The sequence below is a fragment of the Montipora capricornis genome, chromosome 3 (assembly GCF_036669925.1).
Source record: "Montipora capricornis isolate CH-2021 chromosome 3, ASM3666992v2, whole genome shotgun sequence".
Lineage (NCBI taxonomy): Eukaryota > Metazoa > Cnidaria > Anthozoa > Scleractinia > Acroporidae > Montipora > Montipora capricornis.
In genome coordinates, this window is record NC_090885.1 from 4,646,253 (window position 1) to 4,663,752 (window position 17,500).

Here is a 17,500-nt window from a genome sequence, read left to right on the forward strand (position 1 = left end):
GCAAATGCCATCGTCGGCTCCAGTGGATGCCAACTGTTCTGTCACATCTAAATAACTCACCCAACCGTGAGGTGCTAGCAAGGTCTCCCCTTCGTCTCGGTTGTAGTTCAGTATCGTTTCCAAAAAGGCCATGTAGGTATACATGTCGGTCTTTTCGCTTATCAAGGTCCCATTGAACCGGAACTTCATCTGCTTGAAGAGGCTGTGACCCAGATAAACTTGGTGTTGGTAGCATGTGAAGCACTGTTTGCATCGGCCACAATACCGTTGGTCGAGTTCGAGTTCAAACCCAGGTCTATTTCCAATTAGTATGACCCAACTAGTGGACTAATGCAAATGCTGCATTTTTATTGGCTACGCTACTAGAGGACTATTAGTAATAGTGCTCAAGTAGCGAAGAGCGCGATGCCATTTCTTTCGTTTTATTCTCAAATAAATATATTTTCAACTCGCATTTGCTAACTTTATTATTGTCTTTTCCTTCCGATTAGTTGGGTGATACTAGAACAATTAGACCCTTCGCCCTCAAGCGCCACGGGTCAATAGCCCATTCGGCTTCGCCTCATGAGCTATTGACCCGTAGCCCGGAAGGGCTACGGGTCTAATTGTTTAATAACTTTGGTTCAAATCGACAAAATCGTCCAGGACCCCGACCGAAACGGTATGGGCGTGATGCCCGTACTGGACTGACTGTATGAGACGTCTCGATAACCTTTCACGGTCACGTCGGCCGACGGAGCTGTAAATACGTTCAAACTCATCGCCTCCTTCTTTGTCTTTTGGGTTGTAATCGTCGTACTGAGGATTGTACCAAGGTGTACTCGGGAGGTCGTAGCACCGCTCTGCTCAACCAACCACTGTACTGACGGGGATGGTCCGTTAGTTTTATACTGGTGGTCGTCCAATATCGGCTCCATGCACGATGTCAAAGCGGACGCGATTGAGCCACGAACGCTCTCATTTTCGTCCAAAGATATCTGACACACGACGTTGGGCTTTTTTATAGCCGTACTGTCCTCTGGCTTTCATAACGGCTTTCAGGATATCACCGGCTTTTCGTTTAAGAACCGTCTCAAGGTTTGTCCAATGACCTGCCCTGTAGCCCCCAGAGACAGTCCACTTGACGTGGCACTGAGAACCGATTGTAAGGATTCCAGCACGATGGGTGCTGCGATCTTGATCAGTTCCTCCATGAACCCATTCCCGTCCTGACCACGAAGGGCGGGAAACATACTGCGTCAGACTGCCACCTCTCATGATGTGTCCTTTCTACCCCTAGGGTGTGCTGGTTTTTATACGTTCCCGTCACCTTGTCGTCGAAACTGAAAGGTGACGATGGTTTTGCCTTTTCCAAAGTAAGGCCAGGCTTCCATTACTTTCGGCCAAACTGACTTCGATCACGTCCAAGTAAGGACGACGCAAGGGTAACCATTGAATGTGCCCACCACGTCCGAATACACCAGCAATGTATGTGACATCGAGGTGACGGCATCTTGAAGCCCTGATTGAGATTCGTAAACTTCCAGTCCACGACCTGACTTACATGTTATAACGACTGGGGAAAGGCTAGGAATCGCTCGCTGCAAACGGATATCATCTTCTTAGATCTCCCTAAGGCTTTTGACAGTGTGCCACATGAGCGTTTGTTGCTGAAACTACAGCGGCATGGGATAGATGGCTCTCTACTACTGTGGATTAGAAATTTCTTGACGAATAGAAGGCAGCGTGTCGTGGTAAGGGGCAATTGTTCAGACTGGTCACCCGTGATTTCAGGCGTGCCCCAAGGAACAATACTCGGCCCAATCTTATTTATTATCTATATAAATGATATTTCGGCAAACATAACATCAACAGTCAAAAAATCTACGCTGATGACACCAAAATCTACCATACGATCAATGAGCCTGATAAGGATATACCAGCCGTACAGCTTGACCTGAATAAATTAAGCTAACAAGTGGCAGCTACTTTTTAATCCCGCAAAATGTGAAGTCATGCGTGTAACGCACAGTAGAGACAGATCTCAGCCAAGTTACTGCCTAGGTACACAGGTACACAACTAAAATCTGTTGAAAGTGCCAAGGACCTAGGGGTCACACTAAACTACGATCTATCTTGGGGTAAACACGTTCCTACATAGTAAAAAAGGCGGCGAACTAAGTGTTAGGTATAATTAGGCGATCACTTGGAAACGATAAACGGTACGCGTTTTCTTGCCTCTTTAAGTCGTTGGTAAGACGTGCTTGGTAAAAGTCCAAAGAAGAGCATTACAGTTGGCGTCAAAGCAAAAGCGCGGAGAAATGAGCTATGAAGACCACTGCCGCTTACTGAAGTGGCGGAGAAACGTAGAGAGTTCTTATCTCTAGTCCAGTGCTGCAAGATATTTTTGGGAATAGATAGCCTTTCTTTTTCGGACTTTTTTGAACTTACTAAATGTAATCGAACTAGAGCAAATCATGATTATAAGCTCGATGTAAAAGTTGCCATCGTTAATTGCTACAAATATTCTTTCTTTGTATGGTCTTTAACATGTGGAATAACTTGCCTAAAGATGTTGTACACGCAGGATCGCTGACTTTATTTTGCAACAGATTAAGGACTTATATGAATATTGATTAATACGATTGTAAACAGTTTTAATTATCTGTATATAACGTTTTAGATTCTAGATTTAACCTTTTCATCTTTTATTTTGGGGAGTCTTTTATACAGGGTTGACCTCTAGATATCCCCTTTCGAGAGATATTTTGTAACTTTAATTTTTTTTATCTCTTGAATAAAGTGTTGTATCATTGTATCAAAACGACCCCTGCCCCGGGGTACATGACCCTTAAAGGTCCCCCTGTCAATTCGGTCGTTTCCACCTTGGTCATTCTCTTGGCGGTTATATGCCAGTTCGTGATCCATCCTGTGCGAAAAGCTGTGGATTCTTGGACTTCATATCCTCACGCAACGATTTAATGTCCGCCAAAACTTTTCTCTCCGTCACAGCATCCTCTTCTTCCCAACGAAAGTTTGGCCATTTTGCGTCCTCGGCTATCCCACCACTAATGCCTTCGAGTCTCGTAGTGATCTGCCATTCTACCTCGGCGATGAGGGCTTTCATGAACCCGACCTTGTCCACCGATGGCTGTTTGATTTTCGACGAGAACGTCACGACCGTTTTCGTTTCCAGCGTGTGGGTATTCCCTGGTGTATGCTTAACATTATACTTAACTCTTGCTAGTGTGTCATTGGTTGGATCGAACAGTTCATTCAGTTCCAGATTTCCCAGTCGGGCACGGAGACAGACACCAGACCGACTTCTCAGTTGCCATCAAATTGGACGGGATGCGGTAAACAGACTTTGAAAGCACTGCTGGTATTCTTGGGAAACTCCAGCGACACGTCACTGAGTAAAACGACCGGTTCCATGAAGCTACAAAAATGCAATCGGACGGGAAGCACTTTACCTGTAGGAAACAACACCCGACTTCGGTCCACTTCGGTCCACTTCGGTCACACGAACTTGTACGATCTCGACCCTGGATCCTCAGAGACAATGATACTCGATATGTCGAGGTTCCCACCAAATCCCCTCGTTTTTATAGGCGACGATCTCGAGCAGTTCGTCATAGGTCTGATCCACCCACTGACTGTCGATCAGGTTCACGTACAGGTCGCTTGACAAAAGTGGTCGGAAATTCTTTGTATACGGCTCCATCGTAAAATTATTCTTTCGTTAAGTCCACTCTGGGTCCTTTCTTGTCTTGCGGTTCTAGCAATAGAGTAGGACCTGATTAGACGTGAGCCACCTCATTAAACGACGTCGTATAGTATGTCAACCAACCCATATTCCGGGCCATTTCCGCGGTAAATCCAAAATACATACATTTGACCGATTCAGTCAAGATGTCGGTATTGTTCATCACCAAGTTGTCCCTGTCCCATCGGATCGTGACGGCTGTCTTTCTCCTCACGGTCTTTGATCCTACCGTCACGTTCTTGTACAACGTCTTCCTCACTGGCAACGTGTCCAGGATCTGCTGTTCCAACGTATGAATGATCTTCTTCACCAATTCCACACCAGTCGACAAAGTTGTCAGGTCTTTGGCTCGGACAGTACCATTCCTTCTCCGACTCCGAGATCCATGGACGTCGTGGTACTCAAACGAGTACATGCAAAAGTACCCATTAGCATTCTTATTTCGGAATGAACTGGTAACAGAATGCACGAGGATGTCTTTGGGGTTCTCTGAAGCCGTTGGCGTATGAAGCAGGAACACGCCCTGTCCCGTCCCATTCCTTAAGTTTATACATAACCACGGGTCTGGGTAACACACGTTCGATGAAATAGACCTCTTCCGTCCATTCTCGTAGATACCCTTTCTTGAAAGGTCGATGTTTCTTTCTTACTCTGGTTGTATCCATTCAACACTTGGGGTAAGACACCGTGATACGTTGGGGGTATTTCGAGCGATAAAATACCGATACATACGTTTTCTCAAAGTATGATTGAACCGTTCCACCACCGCGGCTTTGACATCTCCATGTGTCGAAAAGTGATGGCTACCTTCTCGTTCCAACATCGGATGAAACGTCGCATTGTAACAATCTTTGCCCAGATCAGTCTGTAAACGTTGGGCTTTTTATCCTTGTCGTAAAATCGTCTCAAATGCTCGAGTCAAGGCCGTGCACGTCTTGTTATTCACTGGGACGGTCCATACGTATTTGGACGACACGTCGATGACCATCAAGACATAGCAATTCCCTCCATTCCATCGTTTCAGAGGTTGCATCTCACCAGATCGGGTTGCCATCGCTCATCCTTGTGAAACACCAAGACCGGGAGCGTCTCGAACCGTTGTTGAAAGGACGATGCAATGTGTAAGCCAATTTCCCCTTGACCCTGGGCGTACTGGGCCACGCCACTCAAGGCACCCGGTGTCGGCCGTGTACACACTCACGACGGGGCTGGTGGCATCGCAGCGGCGCTTGCGTTTCGACATGTTTTGGTGACGAGCCAATGTCTCATCCGCACCAGAATGGTCGGGACTTCCTGCGGATGACGCTTTTCAAGGGTTTGCCATGCGACGTAAGCGCGTTCGGGGTCGAGGGTCGTCGTCAGGGTAGACGGGTAGACGACAAAATGGCTCCACTTATAGTCAATCCCTCCTTTCATGGCTTCGAATTCGGCCATGTTCTTGGGTGGGAAATCCGTCCCTTACCCTAACTCTAACCCAGACCATCTCAATTACACTTGGACTGTTACTCTTGTGTTTTTGTCAATTAAAAGATAATGAGATTCAGGTCGATAAGGTGTAAATGAAAGCTGGAAACTTAAAATATGTGTTATTTCGAGAATGTTGTGGGCTGAGCTCAGACGACTTCTGTTGGAAGCGGCCATCACCCATTTGACCCAAATCCCTTATCCCGAAGTCGGACGACGAGTTCGATGGAGTTTGATCACCTGGCTATGTCGGGAATTGATAAAGATGCTAGGTGGATTGGATAAATGGATCGTCACACCTTCCACTCCAACTGGTCTCAGTCACGCAGCTTCTTCTTGTGGCTCAGCATTCTCCGCTTTCTCGCATCTGTTTCTAGCTCCGACTTCAACTTTTCCTGAGGCAGACTAGGCACAGGTATCACGACCATTTTGTTCTCGTGTTCCACCAGCCAGGCTTTTTTTCGGGCTTGATGAGGGTCCTCTTCCTCCCCTTCGTTCACCCAACCTCGTTTTCTGGACTCTTCCAGTCGGTGTGTAAAGATCTGTTCCGAACACGGGCTGTCCAACCTGTGGAAGAACCGACAGGATTTGTTCTAGAGGAACACCAAAAAGAAGCGACCCACGTTGGGGAAGTGCGGGTTCATTGTTCGCACCACTTTACTTTTCTTTTTACAAAAACAGGGTCCTTTCTTAATGTTGTGATGGAGTTGGTGTAGGACCCCGGTCATCCACACGTAGGCTCTGTCATGACCCATCACCCAGAACGGACAGGTGTTGTCAAAATCTCGGCAGTACACGTTGGTCTTGGAGGGTCACTCGCGCAAAGGCGTGTCGTGAAACGGATACAAGACAGGTTAGTACTCTGGGTCTGGGGATGGTGGCAGTGGTGGTATGGTAGGGGCAGTCACCACGGCAAGCCATGCAGGAATCCTGTCCACCATTGGCTCTATGGGTACGATCAAGGGTACCAAGACCTCCCCAGGTTCCAGGTGCCCAGGTGCTGCTGGCCTCAGCTTCACCTCTGGTGTTGGCAACGGTTCTGTTCTTATCATCTCCTCGTACGAGGGCAAGTCATCCAAGCATGGTACGGACACCAGCAACGCGTCCAACTCTTGAGTGGCTGCATTCAGTTCGGCCTCTTCTTCTTTCTTTTTCTTGTCTCTGTTCCATGGCTTTCTGGCGGGCTTCCTAGTAAGTTTTGGTGAGCAGACCGCATCGTCGTCCTTTTTGTTTCTCTAACTCGCACGAGAACGTTTGGTAGGGGGTTTCTCTTCTTTGTTCTTTTCAGGACACGCGTATCTTGCGGGCGAATAGTCTCCGTACTCCCAAGACGTACTCATCATCATCTTCTTCGTTTTCTTCTCAGGATTTGACTCACGATCCAAAAGGTTGTGCACTTGATCTTGTATAAAAAGAGGCGTCCTTACCCAAACCATCAAACCAAGAGTTTGGAGACGTGACAAGGACATGCCTCTTAGATAAATTGTGTTTGGTGATCGACCTGAAAGGATTTGCTACGGGGCGTCAATTTTTTTCATGTGATTGGATGGGAAAAGATGTAGGTGCCCTTCATTACAAACCTTCGGTACTGTGGCCTGATCTCTCGACCAAAGATCGACGTACCGCCACTTATTGCACCCAGCACGTCCAAGGGCTCCAGTATTATTTACATGGTTCGTACCATGTCGCCAGCAAGTTATCTGTGGATGTCTGACACCGAGCAACACAAGATCCCTTGTTGTCCATTGCTGGCTTTCAAAGGGAGGATGATCAAACGACGATGGCTCACCAGCTGGGGGATTCCCAACATCAATTCAGAACCTTTGGGTGGCTCGAAATTTGAGGATCTGTCGCGCCTCAGCGCCGTGGGTTCCTGTGGTCATTACCGAGCTCCCTTACGTCATCATTGTCCCAAGGTCGTTTCGCGCAATGGATGCGTGGCCAGAGTGGGACTGGATCGCGATACCTTCTACATCAACCACGAGCGGACCCGACAATTCCTACAAGCCCCGATGCCCGTGGCTACCAAGCCAAACCACCGACACTCCCGTATCGCTTTCTTTTTTTTCGACTAAATAATTTCTTTTGTTTTAACATTTATGATGTCGTCTCTTTCTTTGTTATTTTCAAATATTTTGTTATTTACACATGCTCTTCGGAACGTCCATTTACAAATATGTCCAAAAACCTCGAACGTCGTGAAACCTCCAACATCTTGGGCATCGGCGCGCATCCGGCCAGTAGTGATGGTCTGTTACCTGCGCGGTGTAATTCTTCGTATCTTACCGTCGGTAACAAGAACGACACCGGGAGAAACTTAACGAAAGAAACCGTCATAGCTATGACGCTCATCGCCAGCAAATCAACGAGAAGAGATGACATCGATGCTGGCAAAACCTTGACTGACACCCTGGCTGTGCATGAAGAGCATCGGGATCTGTTGGTGCAAGCTCAGAGGCGTCGGAAATGATCCCCTCCCCAGCCCTTGACGTTGACAGGAACTTTGTCCGTGCACGAGGACGACCAAGATCTCTTAGCCCAAGCACGGAGGCGACGAGTCCAGCACATCGAGAGAAAGTGAGGCCAGGGGGATCTGGAACGTGAACAATTGTATCGCAAACAGATCCGGGGACAAAAGCGTCGGTATTACCAACGACATCGAGAACGAGTTCGTGAAATGTGTACGTCTGTATTGGACCACCTATCGCCAACAACTCTGTGAATTTCAGCGACAGTATTAGCAGGCTCATCGCGAACAAATTTGTCAGAGGCAGAGGGTGTACCGATCCCAGTATCGCGAACAAGTCCGCCAGAGGTAACGACGCTATCGGAAGACCCACCGAGAACCATTAAAGCAACGCCATCGCCTGGAGATCAACCGACGGTATTACTGCACCCATTGCCATCGAATCCTTGAAAGGAGGCGGGCATGTCGAGCCAGCCATCGCAAACAAATGAATGAAAGACGATACCGGCGAAGCAATTCCGCCAGAGGGAAGAGCAGCAGCAGAGCACCGAGGAGCAACTTTTTGCCCCCTACGATCTTCTCTAACCCACAGGCACGTTGGCAGTGATGGCGTGTGATCGGCACAAAGACATCACTGTTCGTGCTTACTTCATAGTACGGCGACCGACACTACCCGTGGCTCGTAAGTAAGTATGTGCTCCGACCTCCCACACATTCCTATTTGAGAAAGGGTTTGGATCATTTGACTTTATTCGTTCCTCTTGCCTTACCGTCGTCGTCGGGATTACACCTGTCGCAGACGGCCGCTCCATTGGACAATCTCTCGCTTCGCGCCTATCCAACTGCGTCGTCGATGCCAATGTGGTGGTGGAACCTTCCGAACCCGTCCGACGTTCTGAACGCTTGGTGGCACGTTGGACACTTGGTTCGCCTGTTGGATGACTTGCATCAAGAACATCATGTAATCTGTTGGATGAAGTCCCTGGCAAGGGGATTATTTTTGGTGGCCGGACTGGTTTCGGCCATCGGAGAGCGTTTTAGTTCGTGTCATGTTTGTGCGGCGATGGGGAAGTCTTCCCCTAGGGCACCCTTAAGCTGAGTACCACTGAGCCTAAAAGCCTTTTCCACCTCGCTACTTTTCAAACACATTTGTTATTCAAAGGTTTGTTTTACTATCACGTTGATGGTGTGGCTATGGGATCCCCACTTGCTCCTGCTTTAGCCAATCTTTTTTGAGCCTTAAGGGAAATATTTGGTTGGAGAACTACAAGGCGTCCAAAACTTTTTTTATCGACGATACGTTGATGGCACGTTTTGTGCATTTGAGAAGGAACAAGATACACTTTTATTATTTGATTTCATTAACACGATGCACCCTAACATACTCTTAACAGAGTACGGTTGCTCGAGGCCTCTCTCCCATTATAAATCTGGGGTAGCCTATGCTATGCGATGCTCCGCAAACTGGTTATCGAAGCTGGAGTCAGGGTGGACATAATGAAATGAATAATATCTAGAAAATTCCTGGAAATAAATATTGTTTACACGACCCCACAAGCTCTGAGCTTTAAACCCTATCGTGTTTAAATAAAGGATATGATGATGATGATGATCATATTGGCGACTTGTGAGCTCAAAACCTGACTCTGAACACTTGCAAATGGCTCGCTTCTTGCCCTTAAAATTATTTTTTGCATGATTACACTGACAATTTGTTGCTCTATGCGTTAGTTTGGGGTTATGGCCTTGTCTCTGTGACCATGATTAGCATCTCTGGCTCGCTTCTTGCGCTTAGAATTATTTTTTTTGCATGGTTGTACTGACAATTTGTTGCTCTATCCTTTAGTTTGGGGTTATGGCCTTGTCTCTGTGACGTTGATTAGCGTGACATCTCTGGCAGGTGTGGCCACTATACCATTCATTGGAAAGAAACTTTACAAGAAGGTCTTGGACATGTTAGTAGGACTTGCTGTGGGGTCGCTTGCTGCCGATAGCTTGCTTCATTTGTTGCCTCATGTAAGTACACTTATCATATTCTTAAATAAGAGAAGTGTATTGTATTTTGCATTGCAAAATAGAATTATGTGGACTCGAGAAAATTTAAACATCCTTTAGGAGTTAGGTGTGGCAACTTAGCAACCCATGTCGAATTTTGAATTCATTCATTCATTTCGTTTCGGAAGCCACGAGGCTGAAGTAAAGTCAAGGAAGGGTTACGTTTTTACAAACGTTGACCGTGTAGCACTTATATTTCAACAGACTTAACTGATTAGAGTGTAATTTGAAGTGCTAGTTTTGTACTCCATGAACCATGTGAGCGGTAGCCCTACTAATGGAAATGGGCCCACACAAGGACAGAGAAAATCTCTGACTTGGTTGCTCACGTCAGACCTTGCAGCTAAGTCGGTAGAGCAGTGGGGATCTAACCGAGGGTCGTGGGTTCAATTCCCACCCTGGTCAGAGTTTTTCTTGGTCCTTGTGTGGGCCCATTTCCATTAGTAGGGCTAACGCTCACATGGTTCATATGGGGTACAAAACTAGCACTTCACATTAAACTCTAATCAGATAAGTCTGTTGAAGTGAAGTCAGCCTGCCAGTTCAATCTATGGGAAGAGCATACCATACATCTTTATCTTGGGAGGAACATACTTTTTGAAGCTGTCCAAAACTTCTGCGCACATGTTTTATGAACTTTGTTTACAATGAAGCTTCCGTGTGGCCCCTTATGACGTGTGGCAAAGACGTCAGATACGTGAAAAGTTTGGTGAATGGAAAACAGTTTAATAATAATAATAATAATAATAATAATAATAAAACTTGTATGGCACTCACATCAAAAATTCATGGCGCTTCACAATAAGAGAAAATAAATATCAAACTTATATAAAAGCAGTAATAAAATGTCATTTTTCATCAAAGATCACTTAAAACTAAATCTTTCTTGAAAGATTGGATTGAAGAACGTGACGTTTTTCTCAGTTTTATGACGTTAGTCAAGTATGGGGGAGCCATATCATGCAAGCACTTGTACACCATGAGCAATATCTTAAAAATAATTCGGAAACGGACGGGAAGCCAGTGGAATTCTATCAAAACTGGAGTGACATGATTAAATTTGCTCGCTTGCACTACTAATCTTGCCGCACTGTTCTGAATACACTGAATTCGTAATAATCTAAGAGCGTAGATTAAAGTGACATTCATTGGAAAAATATTTTTCTGTCTAAGGCCCCGTTTATATGGAGAAAGCTACTCCGGGTTCAAGGGTCACCCGACTTACCGGGCCAACTTCTCACGACCGTTTACATGAGTAAAGTTGTCCTGGTTGACCGAGTCAAAGTTAATCCTAATAAATTAGTCATTGGCTCTGCTTAACATATCATTGCTTCAAGATCCCTCTTTCCGCTGGATTTATATTTGTTAAAAAATCATTCACACCGGTCACTCTTTACTTAGATTTAACTTGTTTGTTTTAAAGATAAAACACGGCCTTCAATTTCAGTGGAGTTGTCCCGGTAGACCGAGCCAAAGTGTTTATGAGAAGAAAAGTTGGCCCGGCTAGGACGGTGACCCTCCCATCGAAAAAGGGTGACACGGCTAGGCGGGTCACACTTCCAGAGGAGCCACTTTTTATAAGGAGAGGTAAGAAAAGGTGGCTCGCCCAGGGTAGCTCGGGTAGGCGTATGACCTTTCTACCCGGGACAACTTTTCTCTATATAAACGGGGCCTTAATGTATAGATTCTATGTGATTTTGGCTACCTTAGTTATATGTTCATACTGCAAAAACATGTTCCCTTACATTACCATGAACTGTATGTATAGGTCACTATTGATGGTCTCATATTTTATTAGTTATTCAAGATTATTACTGTCAATTTTAAAGCACACTGCTCAAACCAGGCCATCATAAATTAGAGTTTACCAATTACACTGTTTATAAGAAATAAAATAATAAACCAAGGAGAACAAGAAAATCTTTAATGAGATGATTTTTCACGACTTGAAAATGTGCCTGGCTTGGCAGTGATCACGAGATCCCAATTTTTTTCTTTTCTTTGGTCACTCTCTTAAAGTTTATTAAAACTGTGAGCGAAGTATTTTGTTTACTTCTAAATGAACAAAGCCTCATGAAAAACGGCATGGGTCTTTGTTTAATAAGGTCTCTACTAGAGGTTCAGTTTGTATAGTAACTGTATGATATGACTCTATTGTTAAATTCAGGCGCAAAAATATGCGTACAATTCACCGGGGGCACCCAACGAGACGCTTCTGTTCGTTAGAGTGAAACCGTCGTAGAACGTAATTTCTGGCATGAATTTCTGACCCTAACCCTTGCCAGGCTAACACATCGGGCCAACAGTTTAACTAAGAAACAGCTTGCAGTAGGTTAATAGTTCAATAATTTAACCCCCAGGAATAATTATTGAGAGAGTGTGTTGAAAATGGCTGCTGTAATTTCGACCTGGGGATAAATTATACGTATGTGTTTTGGATTGGTTTTTGCTAACTCTCAATTTAATTTTATCTCTGATCAGTCATTTGGTCTTCATGCACATGGAGAGGAGGGGTCATTTATGTGGAAGGCTACGGTAGTGCTGGGTGCTATCTATTTATTTTACCTGTTTGAAACCCTGATGCATTTAGGGCTCAGGCGCAAAATTGGTACAAAACATGACTGTCACAGCCACGTCGATGATAAGGTTGGTTGAATGATTTTTTTACAACAGGAAAAAGAACGAGAGGTTTTACTTGATCAGTGATGTGTTGATGAAATTGATACCATTTATATTGTTTACCAAAGCTCATCTTGGTTTTGTTTTATTCTCCCGAAGAGCAGATGTTAAAGTTAAAAGGGAAATGTTTTCCCCAGGACATTATTCTATGTTGTACGCTGTATACTGTTGTATTGTAAGACCTTTGCCACGTATCGAGCGTGTTATTGATTAGTTAGATTCTAAATTCTAAACTTGAAAACGTTTCGCCTTCCCGGCCTCTTCAGTTCTCTTCATTAAGAACTGAAGAGGCCGGGAAGGCGAAACGTTTTCAAGTTTAGAATTTAGAATCTAACTAATTAATAACACGCTCGATACGTGGCAAAGATCTTACAATACAACAGTATACAGCGTACAACATAGAATAATGTCGATATCCAACTTTGCCTATGCAAGAATCAAAGATCTGACTAAGTTTTCCCCAGGATTGACGGTTTTATCACTGACATCATTATTTTCATAATGGTAGAGCGTTTGAATAACGATGAAAACTACTTTAGCCTCTAACTAGCCCCAACAGACTATTACCAAAAAGAGAAGCCTATATGTGTGGTGTGGTAGTGTCGAATCCGAACGTTGTCTAATTACGCACAGAGTGGAATAAACTTGTAACCTCTTTGCAATCTTGAATTGCTTAACAGAATTTCATCTTTCCTTAGTCGCGATATTTTATTTAGAATCTATAAGCAGACTGTGTAGTTGTGTAGTATGGGCCGAATGCAGTGAGGATAACGCCCAACGCTTAGAACGCCTGCAAAATCAGGTCATGCGAACAATATCAAATGCCGACCGTAAGATATGTACTCAGCATGCGTACTAAATTGCTGTTATTATCACCTCGCAGCAGATGCCGTTTTATTTGGTTGCAGTACGTATGTGTACAAAATTATTGACAACATTAACTGCACCATGCAGTTGAAAGGTTACTTAGTAAAACGATCACAAAGACATTGTCGATCTCTCAGATCTAGATCTACCTTTAGTTAAAACTAAGTGTGGACAGACCTCATTCAAATTCTTGGCTGCCAGGGGCTGGAACACACGGCCAAGACAGTTGAGAGGAAAAGACACTTACACAGTTCAAGTATAGTCCATTTACTTACTTTATGGACAAAGATATCGCCAACCATATTTGTAGTATTTAGACTTTTCTCTTGTATTGATATTTGTAATTTTTAGATATAGCACCAGTTTCGTAGTATTTAGACGTTCTTTAAATTTTTTATCCATTCTTGATATTTCTTAGTTTCTTGTTGTTAATTCTATTTTAAATTTCTTTGATTTTTATACTGGTCACCGATTTATACAAGTCAATCAAGTTCATTGATTGACCGGTTTTTTACCAGTCTAAATAAAGTTATTATTATTATTATTATTATTATTATTATCTGCAGTATACACGTATGGATGCTCTAATGTTAAAAGTACATAAGGCGCAAAGCGTAGCCTATGTCCTCTTACGGAACATAAGTCTCTATATAAAGGAGCGTTTTAAAATGATAAAATACATTATATATATATATATATATATATATATATATATATATATATATCATAACAATAATAATCCTTAAAATCCTAAATCCTAAAATTCTAATTTAAATTTAAATTTAAAAATAAATAAATAAATAAAAAAATCCTTAAAATTTTCTAACACTCTATAATTTCTAAAGTTCGTAAGATTATTTGACGATGGCCTTGAAGGCCCGCGCTATGTTAAGCGAACTTGAGATAATAGCTTTCTGCATCCTTCTGAGAACCTCCCTTCCTCTAGCGCCCACAAGTTTCTTTATTGTTTTCTCTAAATCTTTAGACCAACCGCCTAGCACATCAATCACTACGTTGCACTGTTCCACGACATAGCCAGGGTACTGCTTCCTTAACTCCCAGCGCAGTGGAGCATACTTTTCCGTCTTCTCCCTCTACTTTTTCCCACGGTTGTCTAACCAGGGGCAACTCATTTCAACTGCCCAGACTCGTTTCCTCCTGTGATCCACAAATCTGACGTCCACTCTGTTGGCCTTGACATAGCTTTGTTCGGCATACACTGGTACATCCCAGTAAGCTTGAGCTTCCGGAGATTCGTACACTGGTTTGGGTCCCACTAACGAGTACCATGGTGGTACTGAGTCCACTAGCTGCAGGTCTTTACACACCTCAAAGAACAACACCTTAAGTGCAGCGTTGTGTCGCTCCAAGTACTTGGACTGTGCTAAAGCAGGACATCCTGCAAGAACATGCGCAAGAGTTTCTGCAGCGCCTCCGCACAACCTACACGTGATCTCTCCTTGTGAAGTTCCTGTTTTGATCTTTGTATACACTCTAGTAGGGGTGAGCTGTTCGTAAAGCTCCAGTACCCCGGTAATCGTGTGGGTGGGTGCTGAGGGCCACTCCCGTAGCCAAGCAAAACACTCATCCATGCTCAGATCTTTGTCGTGCCACCGTGCACACAGAAAGCGACCATGCCACTGCTCGCTCTCAATCTCTTCCTGTAACTTCTCCGTCACAGTCCTCCTCAAATAACCCTTAACTTTCTTCCCTAGAATTTCTGTATCCGGAGCTTGGCGCGGGCTGCATGACGGTTTCGGATAGTTCAAAGTCAAACCCGTGTCCAGCTCCTCCGCGTACTTGCATGCCTCCTTAACCAACGAAGTGAATCCCTTCTCACTCGCCCTCTCTTCAAACTTCTGAACTAACCTCATGGTAGGATCTGTATTCTCATACAGCTTAATTGCAGATTTGATTTTTGTTAGCTTGTATTCTTGCTCAATTGCGCGTAGGCCACGCCCACCCTTGTCCCTGGGTAGATACAACATAGCCGTCGAACTTAGCGGATGCTTCCCTCCGTTCTCACATATTATCTTTCTCGCCTCTCTGTCGATCACTCTAAGCTCTGTAATAGGCCAATGCTGAGTCCACATCAAATAGGAGAGGACTGGAAGAGCAAACTGGTTACTTGCAGTCACACGGTTGGAATCAGACAGGGGGCTACTCCAAATTAATGACAACCTTTGCAGGTACACCTTTGCCGCACATTCCAATGCCAGCTTCTCATCCTGCATCACAGTCTCTCTCACCCCTAGAAACTTGTAAGTAGAACTCGCGTCCAAGCTTTCCACGACCCCCTCGTGACCTAACCTCACACCTGCTGCATCATGCACTTGAGCCCCTTTCCTCACATGAATCACATTGCACTTCTTAGGATTCCATGTTAGTCCAATGTCCTCCATGGCGGCACTATTATTATTACTATTATTATTATTATTATCATTATTATTATTGATTTTATTATTATTATTAATAGAAACGTCATTTTAAATGTTTTCCCATCCATTAGAAGTATTGGCTAATTCATGTCGCTAGTATTTCTTCATAAAATATAGTCTGAAAATATAGCAATTATCATGTGTCCTTACGGAGAAGGGTTTTGCAGAGTTGGCACAAAAACGTTGAAATGCCAATTAAGAGAATTAGTGAATGTGACGAAACAATGAAGGTTGGATTAGAATTAGTAGGTAGAGACGGGTTTAGTCAGTTTCTTGCGATAGAGTAATAATAGGTTAATATCTTTGGACACAGCTTCCTGGATTTTCAAGTCAACACACGAGTTTAGAGAATGAAAGAGCCAGTTCATTTGGGAAGAACCAGTACGAGGTGCCCTTTGACAATAAAGACATTGTTCTCAAAAATATGGTGAGTAGAAAAGTAGCTTTCCCACGTGATAAAATTGATGCAAAAATTTGAGTGTTGTCTTTTTCTGCTGGAGTATTTTTTTTTTTATTTTAGAGGAAAGGCGTAATTAAGTATGTGATCAACACTGAAATAAGATGAAAAGCTGTAATTGATGCTGTTTGGGTAATCTTTGGCTCATCTCATTGCTTTTTGCCCGAAAATATGACGACGTTTTCCTTTCAATCAATCAATACCTTTATTAATGTGTCATCGCTATCAGCTTGTAAGAAACTAATAGGAGATACCTATCTAAAGACGTAATAGGACCCTTTCTTAATTCCGACCCAACCTCTTTCCCAACTATTTATGTTCTTATTTATATTACCGTCCGGGTTACCTCGTCCGCATTCTCATGACCAAGATTCCTAAGATGTTTCCCTAGGTTTTGTATTCCTTAATCCTAATTTGAAAATATCCCTTTACTTGCTACATAAATAGCAGTCCCTAATAAACCCTTGTGTTGCGGTATCTGCTAGATTTAACTTCCTAATTTGATTTTTGAAAGAGTCAACTGATTCGGTCATTTTAATTGTTTAATAATCTTTGACCAGATAAGTGGTCCCATATACCTTATGCTATGCTTATCATGCGTCATGGTTTTAAATCTATGTAAAATAAAATCATCTGAGTTTCTCACATTTAGATATCTTCATGGAAAGTGTTGACGTACGGTATTTACGGACGAGTTTGTTTTCACAAAACGAACGAGCGAGGCTCTGATAGCGAGTGAGTCACTTCTTTGGCTTCGATATCTTTAGGATTTTTTTGTTCGAAATTTGGTTTTTATCAAACGTGTTGATAAAGGTCCAATTACCACCATGAACGACTTGGAAAGCTGACGTCTCGTGCGTTAGCTCTTCTTCAGAGCGAATAGAGGAATTGTGGGTGTTGCTAGTTTTTATGCGGGTGTGGAGGAGGTTTGCTATTGGTGGAAATATGGTAACATCACAGTAATTTTCGAAGAGTTACTTTAACTCCAGCACTGGGGTTGAAATAACTCCTCATGATGGAGTTACACTTTTCGGAGTTAATTTAAACTTTAAATTATAGGGGTTATTTTAACTCTAAATGAGAGGAAAATTTAACTCCTCTTTTGGGGTCATTTTGCAGAGTTAGTATAACTCCCATTGGCGAGTAATCATGGATTGAATTTAACTCTCCAAGAGGAGTTAAAAGACCTCTGTGTTGGAAATTACGTTCGTGGAGTTAGTTTAACTCTGCAAAGGGGGTCGATGTACCTCCTTCTTTTTGATTCTTCTTGGGAGCCAAATAGTATCATAACTTTTCGCTGTCGTCGTCACTTGCATGGCTTTAATTTC

The 17,500-nt window shown here is 43.6% G+C and overlaps 1 protein-coding gene across 1 annotated transcript in view; it reads left to right on the forward strand.

Moving 5' to 3' along the window:
* LOC138041990 (zinc transporter ZIP6-like) overlaps positions 1-17,500 on the forward strand; it is a 59,209-nt gene that overhangs the window by 17,392 nt on the left and 24,317 nt on the right. The window contains exons 3-5 of the mRNA XM_068887714.1: positions 9,523-9,692; positions 12,213-12,377; positions 16,029-16,142. Of these exons, the coding sequence (XP_068743815.1) occupies positions 9,523-9,692; positions 12,213-12,377; positions 16,029-16,142 (449 nt within the window). The remainder of the gene's footprint in view (positions 1-9,522; positions 9,693-12,212; positions 12,378-16,028; positions 16,143-17,500) is intronic.